The sequence below is a fragment of the Echinops telfairi genome, unplaced genomic scaffold (genome assembly GCF_000313985.2).
Source record: "Echinops telfairi isolate 266 unplaced genomic scaffold, ASM31398v2 ScPeMD7_31;HRSCAF=116, whole genome shotgun sequence".
Taxonomy (NCBI): Eukaryota; Metazoa; Chordata; class Mammalia; order Afrosoricida; family Tenrecidae; genus Echinops; species Echinops telfairi.
Genome location: NW_022103928.1, coordinates 189,015 through 206,440, shown reverse-complemented (window position 1 = coordinate 206,440; position 17,426 = coordinate 189,015). Strand labels below are relative to the sequence as shown.

The window sequence follows — 17,426 nt, the reverse complement described above, 5'->3', positions numbered from 1 at the left end:
AACTTGTAAGGTCTAATGAGGCAGATTTCCTGACATGATGGCTAGCATCTTTGAATGTGGCTCGGCCAGAGGCGTGCGGTGTTGCCTGTGCCTATGTGGCAGCAGGAGATGCCAGGTTCCGAGCAGAGGAAGAGAGAGGACGCAGCTTACTGTGGTTTAAATCGGAAGACTTTGGTATGCACCTCTTTGTAGACCATGCCAGTCATGTTTTGTACCTTGTTAAAATAAAGAATTTTTAAAGATAGCTTCTCAAATGAAATTGAGATTAGGATAGATATTTTACCTTAACTGTAATAATCAGGTGCAGAAACCTGAATTGCATAAAATGAACTGTAATGGGATATTATACCTAAAATACAAATAATGAAGAGTCAAAATTTATACATACTTTATATAATTTATGCTACTTTGTATCTAATTCAATACAATCTATTTTACATTTTTCAAATATCAGTATTTTTAGACAGTTAATTAAAATTTCATGATTTCCACTATTATCTTTAGAAACAATTTGAGGCAATACTCCAGTTTTGGTAGAAAATATCAATATCGCTCTAGTTCCAGAAATAAGAATTTATAATTGCCTACTATCCTAATTTTTCTTAGTTTAGGCTACAGCTTATGCCAATCAAACAAACAAAAAGTTCTTCTCACGCTTAGAAATTTACATATATAAATATGTTTTCTGTATGGAGATAAAGACTAACTATATATTAGAGTAATTATAATGATAAAATATATGTGTATGTTAATCTTTATCATTAGACCCCTGGTGGCATAGTGGTTACAGGTTGGCCTCCTAACCACAAGGTCAGCAGTTTGAAACCACCATTTGCTCCCTGGAAGAAACATGGGGCTTTCTACTCCTAAAGAGTTAGTCTCTGAAACTCACAGGGGCGGTTCTACCCTGTCCTATAGTGTCACTATGAGTTGGCATTGACTCAACGACAGTGAGTTTTTTGGAAATGGATTTATTTTCAAAGAACCCCAGTTGGTACAAATTGGTAAGCCTTCAACTACTAATCCAAAGATTACCATCCAACCACACCCTGCAGTTCTGTGAGAGAAAGTGCTGGCAATCTGCTTCTACAAGGTTTAAAGCCTAGAAAATCCTCTGGGGCAGTTTTCCATTGTCACATATGATTTCTAAGAGTCAGAATCAAGTGCATGGTACCCAACAACAGCACATCAACAATGATATATTTATATAGTTTAGAATAAACACACATCACAGCAGACAGGCCAGCAAATCACAAGATAAAAAATCTCCCATGAGCCATATGTAGTTGCTGAGAATGTCACAAACCTTTGACAGACATGTTCCAGAGAAAGAACCACAAGTAATTTTGTGTGACATAGTACCTAACTAATGTTTTCTCCTCACCAGCCCATCAAGTAGAAGACCAAGGTAGGACATTAGGGGAACTAGTAGCACATTTGTGACTCTTATTTTCTCTTTATGATAGCTATCTTTCTGACAGTCAGAAGATGGAAATGTGGGAAATCAGTTGATCCATACTGTTAGCCTCTAATTTATCAGTTAACTTTGAAATGTTTGATATGCATTGCTTGCTCAGATTTTGGCACATTCAATTTATTCATGCCACTATAAACATTACTAATGTCACCAACATTGCATAGTTTACTCTTCTGAATTTTTACCTTTTTATGCCAATAGTATAATTTGAGGAATAATGTAGTTCATTACAAATTTTATTATTTTCCTATCAGTTGAATGCCCATCCTATATCTATTCATGGAAATGCCTTTAAATTCTAATTTTTATATAGCATTTAAAATGCAAATATCAAGGTTAAGATTTAGTCATCTGAATAAAACACATTTAAATTTTGGTGTTTTGCTTAAAGCTTTGCTGAATTGAAGATCAATTCAATTATAAGAAGAGCTTAGATATTCTGATTAAATGGGTTTTTGAGAATAAATATTGGAGAAACTAGGTGTTATCTGTTCCAAAGACTCTCTTGGTCTTTATACAGAATTCCCTTCAGTATAATTAAGTGCTTTTGAACTCCCATTCTTCTCAATGATATTCATAATTCGTTATGATCCACACAATTGAATGGCTTTTCATAACTAATGGAGCAAAATGAAACATTTTTCTGTTTTTCCCTGCTTTCGGCCAAGATGCATCTGACATCAGCAATCATGGCTCTTGTGCCATGTTCTCTTCTAAATGTGCTTTAAATTTTAGCAGTTCAGTAATGAAATACAGGTATAATAATTTTCAAATTAGCCTTAGCAAAATGTTATTGTGTGTGATACTCATGATATAATTTGTTTATTCTGACAGTCTATGAGATCACTTTTCATTGAAATGGACACAGAAAAAGATCTCTCCAGATTGGCTGGCCAGATCAAGCGCTTCAAAATGTCCTGGCATAGACAAGTATGCATATCTAGCATTACATCTATTTGTTGCAACTCCTCAGAATTCTGTCAATACCTGGAGTTTGTTTCGGGCCAATACCTTTAGTGCAGCTGGGAATTCTCCCTTTAATACCATTGGTTGCGGGTCCTATGATACCTACTGAAATGGTGAATTTTAACCAATTATTTTTGATACAATTAGTGTCTGAGCTCTTTCTATCTTCTTTTGCTGCTCCCTGCATCATTTGATATTTCACCTATGAGATGTCTTGAATGGCTTTTCATAACTAATGGAGCAAAATGAAACATTTTTCTGTTTTTCCCTGCTTTCGGCTTGACCGTTTTCTTCAGTTCTTTCAACTAGACATACTCTGAGTGTATTCTTCCCTCTGTTCTTGAAATCCAGGTCTTTGCACATTTGTTATGCTACTTTACTTTTTCTTCTAAAGCTCCCCTTTGAAACACACGGTTTAGCCTTTTTACTTTATCATTTGTCCAATTGCTTTTACACATTCAAGAGCAAATTTCTGAGTTTCTTCTAACGTCCAATTTGTTCTTTTCTTTCTTGTTTTCTTTTAAGTGACCATTTGTTTTCTTCATATATGGTATTCTCGATGTCATCTCACAACTTCTTTGGTCTTCAGGGAACAATGTTCAATACATAGAATCTATTATTGTGATGTCCTATAAATTCTGGTGGATGTATTTAAAGTTGTACTTGTTCCTTGTTGACTTTAATTTTCCTAAGCTTAAACTTGAATTTATATAAAAACAATTGATTGTTCACCTCTTGGTCCATGATCTTGCTCTGATTGATGACATTGAATTCTCCAATCTTTTTTTCATAATTGTAGTTGATTCAATTTCAATTTATTCCATCTGATGAGGTCAATATGTGTAGGCAAAATGTACGTTGTTGAAAATGGTATATATAATGAATATGTCTTTGATCTTTCAAAATTCTACCATGTGTGTGGTTAGAATTTTAGACCTGTATTACCAAATGGGCACCTTGAGCCAGTTATTTATTTTTGTCACACCTGATTCTTGGACTGTAAAATATGCATAATAGCATTGGGATTGCTGTATCATTGATGAAACACACAATTTTCCTCTAGTTCTTAAATGCTTCCTCCTCTCCCCACCCACCCTACTATCATGATCCCAATTCTACCCTACAAACCTGGCTAGACCAGAGGATGTAAACTGATGCAGATAAGGACATGAGCACAGGGAATTCAGGACAGGTGAATCCCTCAGGACCAGTAGTGAAAGTGGTGATACCAGGAAGATGGAGGGAGGGTGGGGTAGAAAGGGGGAACCGATTACAAGGATCTACATATAACCTCCTCCCTGGGAGATGGACAACAGAAAAGTGGGTGAAGGGAGACATCGAACAGTGTAAAACATGGCAAAATAATAATAATTTATAAATTATCAAGGGTTCATGAGGGAGGGGGAGGGGGGGAAGAGGGGAAAAATGAGGAGCTGATACCAAGGGCTCAAGTAGAAAGCAAATGTTTTGAGAATGATGATGGCAACAAATGTACGAATGTGCTTGGCACAATAGATGTATATATGGATTGTGATAGTTGTTGTACAAGCCCCCAATAAAATGATTTAAAGGAAAAAAATAATTTAATGAGTCAACATTTATTATTTTGTTTATTATGGAAGGGCCTGCCCAGAGTCAGCTCACAATAATAATTCACAACTTACTTAAATCTTGACCAACGAGTTTAAGTATGCCATTTACATTCTATTCAAAGATCTAACATTGGAGGCCTTTAGTAAATACTTACTAATAAATAAACAAAAGCAAAACAAAAAACACCTTTACCTTACTACTAACCACACATTTAAGTTACAATTGATAGTTTAGAAATCTGTATTCCATGGTGGTCACACATCTCAATACCTCTCCTTATTACCTAAAAGTACCATACCCTCATATATTCTAGTAAAACTATATTATATATGTAATCTATCATTTTATTTTGTTTTTTTTCCTATACCCATATAGTTTTTGTTAATTGCTAACACTCCGTGTTAATTGTTAATTGTTCAAGTAAATCATTTTTACTGCTCGATTTTCTGTTTTTCCTTTTTTACAAGTAGCCTCACGTACTTGTACTTATGTCTGTGTTTTGTTTATAAACACTGGAGAGACTTTTATGGAATGTATATATGTAATATATATATCTTTATTAATAATAACTCTGTTTTGAATCTGACAGGTATTATTTTAATTATATTTTTTAACATTCCAAATTAGGAAAAAATCAATCTTTGTCTGTGAACTTTGCCAAAACTATCCATAAAATGTACCTGCTAATTCTAAATGCGTACACTATCTTATTTTAAAATGTCTAATACTTGGCATAGTTTAATTTAGTTGTTATTGTTTTGTTTTACTTGATTTAACGAATTATTTCTGATAAATAATGTGTGATATGTCACAGAGATAGAGGAAATGTTGAGTTTTTTCTTTTCCTTATTACTCTGCATACAGTTAGATATATGCTTACATGGTTTGATCATTTAATTGTCATTTTTCTTACTTTATTTTACCATCTCTTATTAGTGAAAAGAAAAAAATTTAAATGACAATGAGGAATATTCATATTATTTCCTAAAATCTCTAGCTGTATCATAGGTCACTGGGGTAATGATTTTTTTTTACATCAATTTTAAATTCCATTGTGTTTCATTTACTTGTATCATTTATCTAATTTTAATGTAAAATTTATTAGTTTTGATACTAGTTAGTTAAATTTCCACAAAACCTATATAATCACAAAATATATGTAGCCACAAAATATATGCAGCCTAACAATATTATATATGTTTATATACAATTGTGTAAATTGCTATTTGAAAAACAGGAAGGATCTTGTAGTAGAAATAAAGATCATCTTTACAGATCAGTGTTTCATTGATAATAAATATACCAGCAATTCTCAAATTCTATCATCTATGTCAATCAATGGATATTTTATTAAAATGCTGAATTTGTTTTAGTAGTCCTGGGGCAAGACCATATTTTGGAGGCAAAGAAATAGATAATATTTGAGACATTTACTAATGATTCCCTTTAAAACTTTTGAACATCATAATTAACACACAGAATGACTTCACTACAAGTAAATCATAATGACAACCTCTGAGATAACAGGACTGCTAAAGACAATAATAAAATCTAACAAAATTAATTCTCTAAGTATTAGTTATGTGGTCTTGGGTAGATGTTTAACACTTTTTCCATTTTAATTGTCTATTGCAGTGCCTTAGATAATAAGTACTGATTCATAGACTGAGATTTCAGAAGTAACCAGTTTCAATGAGATTAACTTTTACATAATTCAATAAATATTACAGAGCCTCTATTAGGAGTAAGACGAATGATAGTGTACTGTAGACAATATTAGACAAATGTTTGGATGTTTTTCCCTTTCTGAAAGAAAAATGCAAAATTGTATGACATATAAACATTGGCATTGGTAAAAGCAAAATCTGTCTGATGACCTTTACAAATCTGCAGATATATGATTTTATCATATAAAATATTTTACATGTCAAAAATTCAATGTTTGTATATTGCTGAAAATTCTTAGTTTTTCTAAGTGTTATAAGTAGCTATAGCAAGCAACATGTTTTTGCAATGATCTCTTCTAATTGACTCAGATAAAGAATTGTTTTTGGCTAGAAATTTATTGCCTACGAGAATATCTATATTACTGGGTCAGTAACAGTGTGATTAATTTGTTAATGTAAATTGGAATCTAGGATAATAGAGATTTCAGAAATTAAATAAGACCTCCTATGACTGTTGTTTGGTTATGGTCCAAGACACCTCTTTTAAAAACATCTGATTTCATATCATGAAATATCTTCAAGCCAGATGCATCCACTTTCACTCAGCAAACCTGTGTGAAAATTGTCATTATTAATAAACTAAGTATCAGAATTGATTTTACTTGGCTGGTATTCTTTGCATTTCAAATTGGTTAATTAATAATATTGACTACTTATATGTTAGACATGCAATACAAGTGACGATGTGTTAGCAAAGCAAAAATACTGTCTGTTTTATGCTAATGTTGGACATAAAACCAATTGTACTCCCCTTCTTTCCTTTAAAGCAATTATCATGTAAAAATAGGTTGCGATTATTTATTTGGGTGCTAACTTGACTATCCACTAGTTTTTTTAAGACAATCTGATACATGCTAATTGCTTCTTTAAGATATGAAATGCATGAGCTTAACATTTTGAAAATGTTTTTATTTTTCTTGCTCTCTTTAAAACAATTGGTGATACTGATTCTGCTGGGGGAAAAAAAATCTTGGTGTGTCTCTGAACTCTCATGATGTCCGACTCTATTTCTCAATTTGAAAGAAATTTTAATACAAATACTTTTACGAAAGACTGGAATGTCCATGCTAGATATCTCTTCCTGACAATCAAATGATTACATGTATTTTAGGAATCTTTATTCATTAAAGCCTACTTTTTTTCTATTTCTCTTCTCTAATTTATGATGGGATACAAAACATTATATACATTAGTTTCTTTGGCTGTGGAATCACAAGCTGTCCTTTGGGTCGCTTGTACTGGTGTGACGTTGTCATGGTGAAGAACCCTGTCTGGTGACAGAATGTACTGAGTAAGATCAGGATTATTAACTCACCGAACTAGACAATATGAACACTGACTTGCATTGGTCCAAAACTAAGTTAAATTTTTATCTTTAAATTGACTTCCAAAATTCACATTACATAGTTTCTGGTGAATAATTTCCTAGCCATCCACCAAGTGGACATGGTAGTATAAAGCGCTCACGTAGTTCTAAGTGTGCAGTGTGGCCACAGCAAGGAATGCAGGTTCTCAAACTCTCTGCCATGGGATCAATTCTAGCTCCTTGTCACCCAACAGAACCAGGGGGACCTGCTCTTGTGGGTTTCCAAGACTGTAACTCTTCACAGGAGGAGAAAACCACATTTTTCTCCTACAGAGCTAATTATGTTATGATGTTTATCAATCCTTCTCCAAATAAAAGCAAATATTGTCCATTCTAACCTGCAGGTTCAGAGGTTGCTCATATTAGAAGCAGGAAAATAGGTAATGAATAAATAAATATCAAAATACAACCATGATTTTAAGTAAAGTTTAAAATGGAATAAATGGTTTTAAATTAACATTTTTTAAAAAGCTTGACTTTTCAATAATTGTATAATTTATTTTTAGAGTGTTACTCACAGAGGATGGCAGCCTCCGAATATATAATATCACCAGGTCAGATGCTGGACCATACACTTGCATAGCCACAAATCAGTTTGGAGTTGCTAAGAGCACTGGCAGCCTGGTTGTAAAAGGTATTTAACCAACTGCATTTGTACTTGATTATTTTTTAAATGTGTATGCATAAAATGACCTCTATCACAGTGTCAAACCTATAGCATCTTGTATATGTGAAATATTTGACATTACAATATACTTAAGTTTAATTACTATGTTCATTAACACTGGACTCACTTTCCCTCTAGGATTCTACAAATATCACATAGAAATAACATCTATACTGATAATATGTGAAGTTTCACAAAGGCCTTACTTCGTGTGACCATGGGTATTTTCACTAAATAACAGGATAATGCTATTCTTGTTTAACTTTCATTCAGTAACTTTGGATTTGTTTCAACTTGTACATGTACAAGTAGTAGGGTATAAGGCTACCGTGTCCATAACCCCCTCATGTATGTGGCTTTTGGTACACAGGGGAGGTCCACTTGTGCTGTGGGCTAGGCATTGGACGAGCCATAGGGCCGTGGTTTAGACCAACGAGCTACTTTGTGCTAAGCAGAAGGATGAGACTGTCTGTTCCCATAAAATTTTACAGAGTCAGAAGCCTTGAAGAGCAATTCTACTCTGTTCTCTAGCTTTCCTGTGCATCAGAATTGACTCAATGGCCATGGATTTGGTTGTTTCCATTTGGATGCATAGCAGGTGAAATTCTCACTCATATATGCTCTTATTTATGGTCTGTATAGCATCCATATCAGTCTTTTATATTCACATTGGAATAAAGAGATGTTTTTTTAGATGCCTTCAAGTTTATTCTCCCTAATGACACTATATACAACAGAGTGCAACACTACCCAGTACTAGACTCTCCTCACAGCCATGGTAACTGCTCAGCCCAGGGTTGCCACCACTCTTCCAGTCTATCTCATAGAGGGCATTCCTCTTGTTTTTTGCTGAGCCTCTACTTTGTGAAGCATGATTTACATCACCAGCAATGGGTCCTTCCTGATAACATGCCTGAAGCACGTAGGATAAAGAAGTCTTGCCATCTTTATGTCTAAGAAACATTCTGTCTGTCTTTCTAACACAGATGTCTTATTTCTTCTGGCATTGAAGATTATGTTCAATACTCTCTGCCGAACCATAATGGAAAGTTATCAATTGTGCTTTGGTTTCCCATCGTCGTTGCCCAGATTCCACACGCACATGAGGTGATTGAACACACTATGACTTGGTCTGGAACATCTGAGCCTTTATGCAAGCTCTTTTCTTTTTAATAGTTTATAGAAGTTCTTTGCAGCAAAATTTCTCCATGTAAGGTGTTCTTCAATTTCTTGACTGTTGTTTCCATGGATGTTGACTATGGAGTCAAGCACAATTATATTCTCAGTACCTTCCATCCTTTCTCCATTTGTCCTGATCTGGCTTATTAGTCCAGTGATGGGGATAGTTTATTTCTTTATGTTGATCCACTAATGCATGCTGCGGGCTGTGGGTTTAACCTTCATCATTCAGTACTTGGAGTCCTCTTCATTTTCAAGAAGCAAAGTTGTTCCGTCGGCATGACAATTTGTTAATGAGCCTTTCATCAATTCAGATGTTGCCTTGAATCTCATGTAGTCCATTTCTCACATTATTTGCCTAGCATAAAGGTCTCATGAAAGTAGCAAAAGGAAGCGACCTTTACATACGCCTTTTCTGATTTTAAACCACTTACTATTCCCTTGTTCTCTTCAAATGATTATCTTTTGATCTCTGAAGAGGGTCCACATAAGTAAAATTAAATGTTCTGGAATTCCCATTTTGCAAAATGTTATTTATAATTTGTTGTGAGACATAGTTAAATGCATTCTCTAGTCAATAAAACCCATGGTAGCTTTCTCTTATTGTCTCTTTTCAACCAAGATTGATCTAATGTCAGCAATGGTACCCCTCATTCCATGTTCTTTTCTATGACTTGAATTTCTGACATTATATTGTTAATGCATTGATGCAACTGTTTGTTTGTTACTATCTTCAGGAAATTTTTATGTGTGCATACTATTAATGGTATTTTTCAATAAATATTTTGAATCGCCTTTTTTCCATTATGGCCAAAAATATGAATCCATTCCAGTCCATTTGACAGGTAATTGTCCCTCAAATTTTTGGCATAGTTATGGGAGCAATTCTATCATTGCATCAGTTTGTTGAAGTATCTAAACTGCCATTCTATCAATACCTGAAGCTTGGATTGTTTTGCCAATGCCTTCGGTACATCTTAGACTTTTTTCAGTATCATATGCAATGTCATGAAATGACTTAATGTTGTCCAATTATTTTAACTATAGTGATTCTGAGTATTCTTTTCATTTTTTGATGGCTCCTGCATCTTTCAGTATTTTGTCCATAGAATCACCTAATATTGTAGCTTGAAGTTGTTGTTTTTTTTTATTTCTGTCCCTTTAGTTTGAGAAATCCAGAAAGTATTCTTCATGTTTGGCTTTCTGACTTCAGATCGTCATACATTTCATTACAATACACTGCATTGTCTTCTCTGTTTGCACATTGAAATTTTATGTTTAACTGTTGTCGCCATGTCTTCTTTTCTTTCAGCTGTTCAACATTTAATTTCAGAGTCTCTTCTGCCATTCATTTTGGTATATTTTTTACCTTGTTAATTTTTCCCTTCTCATATATGATGTCCTTGATGTCATCCTACAACTCACTGGTTTTTAGTCAATTATGTTCAATGCTTTAAATCTATTTTTGAAATATGTCTAAATTCATGTAGGATATGCTCTGCATTTTAACTTTTGTGAATCTGTTTTAATTTTCTTAACTTCAACTTGAACTTGTGAATGAGCAATTGATAGCCTTAACCACAGGTTTTGTTTGATTATATCAAGCTTCTTCATTATCTCTTTCCAGAGATGCTGCTGATTTGACTTTGTTTATTCCATCTGATCCATATGTATAGCCACTCTTTATTTACAATGAGAAGGTCATTGATTTTGCAGAATTAGATCATGCAATTTCTATCACCAAAACCCTATTTTTCAACTACTGATCTTTCATCTTATTTTCAATTTGCATTTTCCAATTAATGTATTTTGTTTATCAATTTCAGGCTGCAGAAGTTTGTAAAATTGTTTTATATATTCATCTTTAACATTAGTGATTGTTATATAATTTTGAATAATATGTATAATAACGGGTTTCTCTTGTAGGATTCATATGTCCCTACTAATGACAGCTTTATTCTGCAGGAAATATCCCAAATGTAATTTTCTGCAATGGCTATAACACCATTCCTCTTCAACTTGTCACCCCTGGCATGGTATATCATGTTATTTCCCATTTCAGCTCATTTCTGCCTAAGCTATTAGTTTTTATGTGCTCCATTTTCTTTTTGATGACTTCCAATTTTCCTAAACTCATATTTAGCACATTATATTTTGTGGTTATTAATTGATGTTTGCAGTTGTATCTTCTATTTTGAGTTGTGTTACATCAGCAAATGAAGGTCAATTCCAAAAACGTTACTCCATGCATGTCATTTAGATCGTCTCTTCTGAGGAAGTCACTCAGTTTTACTTGAATACTTTCCACACTCAGGAGCTCATGGGTTTGGAACAATATCCCATGGGATATCCCATGGGAACAATGTCCCATGATTTTCATAAGAAGTGAATTCGTCAATTTTTTCAGAAGTAAATCATTGGGTCCTTCTACAAAATCATCTTTAGTTTGAAAACACTTTTAAAACCTGTCAGCTGTGGTTGATCTGCTGGTGTTTTAACTTTTGGTGGCGTAGCTTCAAGCATCACAAGAGTAAGTAAGATATCATGGTACAACAACCTGACAGACCTGTTAACAGGAGACATCATAATTTGGGATAATAAAATGGCATACTCTTGTTTTACGACCTTTAAGCTAGTATTTATGCAAATGTTCCTCTTTATTACCAAGAAGCATAATTAGTTTTAGAAGTGCATCTTCCCCATCTTTGCTCTTTTATTATTATTTTTAAATCTCAGTAAATACAAAATAGTATGTTTACTGAAATTAATGTCATTACCATCATCTCATTATTTCCCAGATAATAAAAGCAACTGGTTTGATAAAGCAGGTCGAGAAGCCCAGATGACTAAATTCTGCAATTGATGTTTTACCCTTTTCCTATTGAAAGATAAAAACATGTTCAATAAAAATATTTAGCTGCCACATTTCAACTATTCTTTAAAATGGCATAAGGAAAACAATTACTCACATATATCACTGTAAGATATATCTGCCAATGTGTCTTAGTTATATTACCTTATACCTACAAATGTCTGAAGGGATCAGTAGAAAAAATGACTGATATAACATGATGTGTCAAACATTTTGGAAAACATACATCTCTGAGATTGGGTTGTCATCATGTTTTTAAGACAGAAATATTCTTGATATTCCAACCCAATCCAGAAACCCTCTACTTTTGAGACAATTGACTCATAGTGATCCTGTATATTTAATACAGAATATTTCTTCAGCAAATATTGGCTAATGTTCATAAACTCAAAAAGCTGAATATTTAATGCTTGTAGAAATGTTCTGTTTCTTTATGAAAATAACACAAAGATGCATGCTACAGATTATTGTCAACTACACCACCCCTTCTGAGGTATTTTTGGAAGACCCACTTAGCTAACTTCTTTGTGTAAAAAATTAATATAGCACTTACAGATATAATTTTGAAGAGTGGCATGGCTGTCAAAATAGTGTACAACATGTATGCTATTTGCAGAAAAATACAGGGAATGCCTCTTAAAAGGGGAGAGAAGAGATTAATTACCTAATTCAAATGAAGTAGTACACAACATTTTAGTATAGCATTGCATTCAAATCTGACAAAAATAAAGTCATTGTAATAAATCTCTCACATCTAGAGAAATCCAGAGGTAACTTACATGAAATATAAAGAGTCAAAGTAATCAAAGGCAGGAATATTGTTGCACAGGAATTGTGATGTGAACAAATGATTTGATGCTAAAATAAGTGATGGGAATTGCAGCCCAGCTCCCTAACTTCCTTCTTTAGGATAAAGGGGAAAGAGGTTAATGGACAGATTGAGCACATAAAAGAGTTTCTTAATTATTTTTTTCTTAAATACTTGTCAGTGACATACTTACTACCTAGTATTAATTGTTAAAACAACACTATTCGCGAAGAAACTTAGAAACTGCTTAGTGCCCAGATAGTGAATTTGAAACTCGTGCTGTAGTTAGTTCTCCAGGGAGTGAGAACATATTTCAAGTATGTCATTTGACATTTCTTTTTTCTCACCTAACAGGGTCCCAGGTTTTCTGGTAGCACAGTGATTATGCATTGAGCTGCTAACTGCAAGGTCAGCAGTTCCAAACTACCAGGCAGGAGACAAGACAGTAAAGAGCTATAGTCTCAGAAACTCACAGAGGCAGTTCTATTTTGTGCTGTAGGATTGTTATGAGTCTGAAAGGACTCATCAGCTGTTTGCTTTGTTTTGTTGTTGTTAATAGGATCCTAGTTCTTATAGTGAGCGTAAGTACATCTATGATTCAGGCTGTTCTGTAAAGAGCACCCAGATGCTCAGTGGCATGATTTAATTGTGTCCCTACCAGGTATGAATCAACTTGCCTGGGCCATGATTGACAGTGGTTTGGGAGTTATGTAATAGAATAAACATTCCCCATGATGTGTAATTTGATGGGATCAGTCCATTAGTTGTAAAAGGATTAGGGCAGACTACAACCCTCTTACTCACAGCCCTGATTTGATGTAAAGGGAATATCCCAGGGATGTGTCTTGCATCACTTTCATTTTAGAAGTGATAGACAATTGAATAGAAAAAGTAGACACATTATCATCAAGAAAGAAGAACCAGATGTGGAGAGTATCCTTTAAACACAGATTGCCTGCATTGAAAACCTCCCAAATTTACGGTAAGGCCCATTAAGATTTCCAGGGGGTCCCAGGGCCACAGATGTTGAAAGGAAACAAGGAAATTACAGAGAACCATTTGGACTTCAAACCTCCTAAATTGTGAGAGAGCAAATGTCTGTCTATCAAAGCTATATACTTGTGGCATTTCTGTTATAGCAGTCTGGGTAACTAATACGTACACATTTTCTGCTCTCTCTATAAGTGAGATGACTAAGCAAGATTACTGAGATTTTAGGACCAACACAACTTATCTTTTTGCCTTTCTAATGTTCTTTCCTGTGTTATGCAAACACCATTATCTCACTCTGCAGCCCTGTCTACTTAAATTGATGCATCTATTTGCTCCTCTGTCGCACTTTTCTCTTTTTAAAATCTATATAGTTTACTTATATATTAGATTCTTGTATGTTTTCCTGTCTCTAGAACAAAAGCATAAAAACAATGATCTTAGTCTGCTTTAACAAACAGTAAACTACATATTTAAAGAGCCCCAAAACATCATATGTGTTTAGTGAATGTTTGTTGATTGAATGACACTCTTAACTTAACCTTAGCCTTTCTGAATGTTTTCAATCTCTCAAGGAACTTATGAGAACACTTTGTTGTAAATACAATCAAAGAAAAATTATCCATCTTGGAATGCTTTCACTTACCAAATTTTAATGTTTATAATGAAATGATTCACATATAGAGGGGTCCTTAGATGACACAAACAGCTAAACACTTGCATCCTCGCTGACACATTGGCAGTGTGAACTTAGCAGCCCCACGTAAGACAAACTTAGCAGCCCCACGTAAGACAAACTTAGCAGCCCCACGTAAGACAAAGACGATCTGCTTCTTACAAGTCACAACTTTATGAACCAGTTTGACTTTGCAACATGAGGTCAGCGTGAGTTGGAATTGATTTAATGACAACTAACAATAACGATAGACACAGATCCCTACTCTGTTAACAGGGACAGGGGCAAACATGGAGCTATGAGAAACTCCTTAAGTCTTCATGGAGACAATTCACTCTTTTGGTATGTTCAGCACAGTACCAGAACTTGATTTAAACCTCACAACAAAACAGAAAGCCACGTGTTAATATAGCTGATTGCAATTTGCATTAATATCAAGTTATTTTCCATTTATTTACATAAAATAATAGTAAATCTATTATCCATTGACATTTAATCAATTCCAGCTCATGGTAAGCCTATATGACAGGTTTCATAGTGTTTCCATAGGATTCCACAGAATGGTCTATCCATTTCTCCCGGAGAATGGAGTTTTCACTAACCACTAAGGATTCTTTTACTTAATGATTTAAAGGAAATTTTGTTTTGTTACTTTTTAGCCTTCATGAAATATCCACATCCCAGTTTTAGGGTATTTTTGCATCTTTTGCTTCTTTGCTATTGACAAGAACCACTCTCTGAAATATAAAGACACACATATAATATGTATATGTAATTACATTAACACATAAACACATTAAATAAGTCCAGAAATATGTGTGTGCAGTGGGAATAAAGAACTCTTTAGAAATGTTTCTAAACAAAATTTTGTTGATATGTAACATAATCTGTGTTAAGTGGTATGGTCTGCATGCAAATAGGGTGTTGAGATCTATCATTATCTTATTTTCCTAACTAGAGTGTTATTTCTAATTTCCTTTCCTGGTGGAATTTTGAAGACATCACTCTCAAAGAAATATTATTTTGCAATCTACCAATTTGAATCTTTAATCTAAAAAAGCATTTTAATAGTGTATATTGATTCAGCAAATTTCTTGACTATAGGGTAGCCAACTAGTTGTAAAGACAGCTTAATCAGTGTGTGTGTGTGTGTGACACTGTGTGTGTGTGTGTGTGTGAGAGTGTGTGTGTGTGTGTGTGTGTGTGAGTGTGTTTCATCTCTAATTATGATTGCAGAATCTAATGAGCTTGTTCTTTAAACCCAAAACAGAATACAGTGACCTTAATGGTAATAGGAGGGTAAAGAGCAAGTGGGAAATTTCTGGAAAGATGATAAAACAATCATCTCTCTGAATTTATTTACAGTTTCAGTCATGCAAGAAATACTGTTGCTGGATAACAATGTAAAGAGATAATTGTCACAAAAGTAAGATAATTTCCAGCTTAGTTTTTAGCTGATATAGCTCATCTGTGTTAAGAGGATTCTGAAGTTATCTGCACTGTATGTTAGAAATTTCTATTTCACTAATTGTGGCAGGAAACAATTTTCCATTCAAACATTGTGAGTGCAATTAACATCAGCCTTGCCAGAGCCTAGGAAGATGCCCAGTTCAGTTTGAGGACATGTTCTATAGACATTGGCAGGATTTCAAAAGAAAAGATAATCTAAGTGTTTTCTTTTTGAAGGATTTAGGTTAAAATTATAATGTGTACATACACTAAGAAGTATATGAAAATCACATAAAAGGAGAAATTATTTGATCTGGCATTTGGAAAATTATTAAAAAGCAGAGTAACAGCAGGCTGTAAAAATGATCTTGTTTTCAGGCAACATTTGTTTTGCTTTCCCCACTGGAGAAATTTTGGATGTTCAATTATAGGCCTCATTGCTTCGGCATTATTTTCAACTGAAATGTCGGAACTTGGAAAAGCATATCTAATGTGCAAATTAAGTTTATTGCTGCTCAGTTAGTTGTTTATTCTTTGTGATAGAAGTCTTTATTATACCAGCATACAGAATGGCATATCCATTTTCTCCTGCAGAATGGGGTATTCACTAATATGATTCCACATTTACTCAGAGAAATACCCAAGGTAGATAGTTAATTGGAGGCTTTGTGGCTCTAAAAGGCAATTTAAAGAATGTGAGGTGTCAACCCCAGGTTTATTGAGAAGCCCAGCTTTATTGAGTAAACTAGAAGCACCACTTCAGAGAAATGAACAAGTATATCACAAATTATCAGTCATAGTCTTGTGTTTGAAATATCTATAGAAGTTTCCCAGTAGTGCTGATGTTTCTTTACAGTGTTCAATACTAACCTCCAATCTCCTAGGGAAAATGCTACATGTATTTTAACTGAAATATTTTTATTTGAAAAATTGATAGCATAGACCATTTTCACGGTGAAAAATACATAGTCAAATACAGTGCCCAGGCATTAAATGTTCTTTTCTCCTACAATATGGAAAAAATGCTGAAAAAATGCTTGAGAAATGAATACCACGATCAACTCAAGAATAGGGGAGAAAATTAGATTTTTTAATTCCACAAAGATTTATAATCTTAGAACCCGACAACAGTAGTTCACTTCAGGGTATAGGGTCATTTTGAGGCAGAATCTACTCAGTAGCACTGTTTGGTTTTGTTTCTACTCAAGAAAAATATAAGCACAAACCCAATACTCATTGCTTCAAACAGATCCCTATCAATGTCATTTTGGTCTTCATAAAAAAAAGGAAAACCCATCATTCAGATTAAATTTCCAAATGTCTTAAGCAGTTGCTTTTTGTTTTGTTTAAATGTTTGAGATAATCTATTAAACCAATGAAGAAGACTGCTTTGGAAGTTAGATTAGCAATAAAATCTGGAAGAGTTTGTTACATTTTTGTTGTAATCATGATTAATAGCCATTATTTGTTCATTGAATACTTGTTCTGTGCCAGGCACTGTAATAAATGTGTTGTATCACCCATTGACCTTCATATAACACTTTAATGCAGATAACATGCTCTGCATACAAGGGGAGACTGAAACCCTGCTTGCTGCAACTACCTGACCAAGGTATCTGTGTTAGGAAGTGGCATAACTTGTTTTCATTTTTTTTT

At 34.0% G+C, this 17,426-nt stretch overlaps 1 protein-coding gene across 1 annotated transcript in view; it reads left to right on the top strand.

The window, feature by feature from the left end:
- LOC123521652 (contactin-6) overlaps positions 1 to 17,426 on the top strand; it is a 470,227-nt gene that overhangs the window by 400,021 nt on the left and 52,780 nt on the right. The window contains exon 12 of the mRNA XM_045289898.1: positions 7,636 to 7,763. Within this exon, the coding sequence (XP_045145833.1) occupies positions 7,636 to 7,763 (128 nt within the window). The remainder of the gene's footprint in view (positions 1 to 7,635; positions 7,764 to 17,426) is intronic.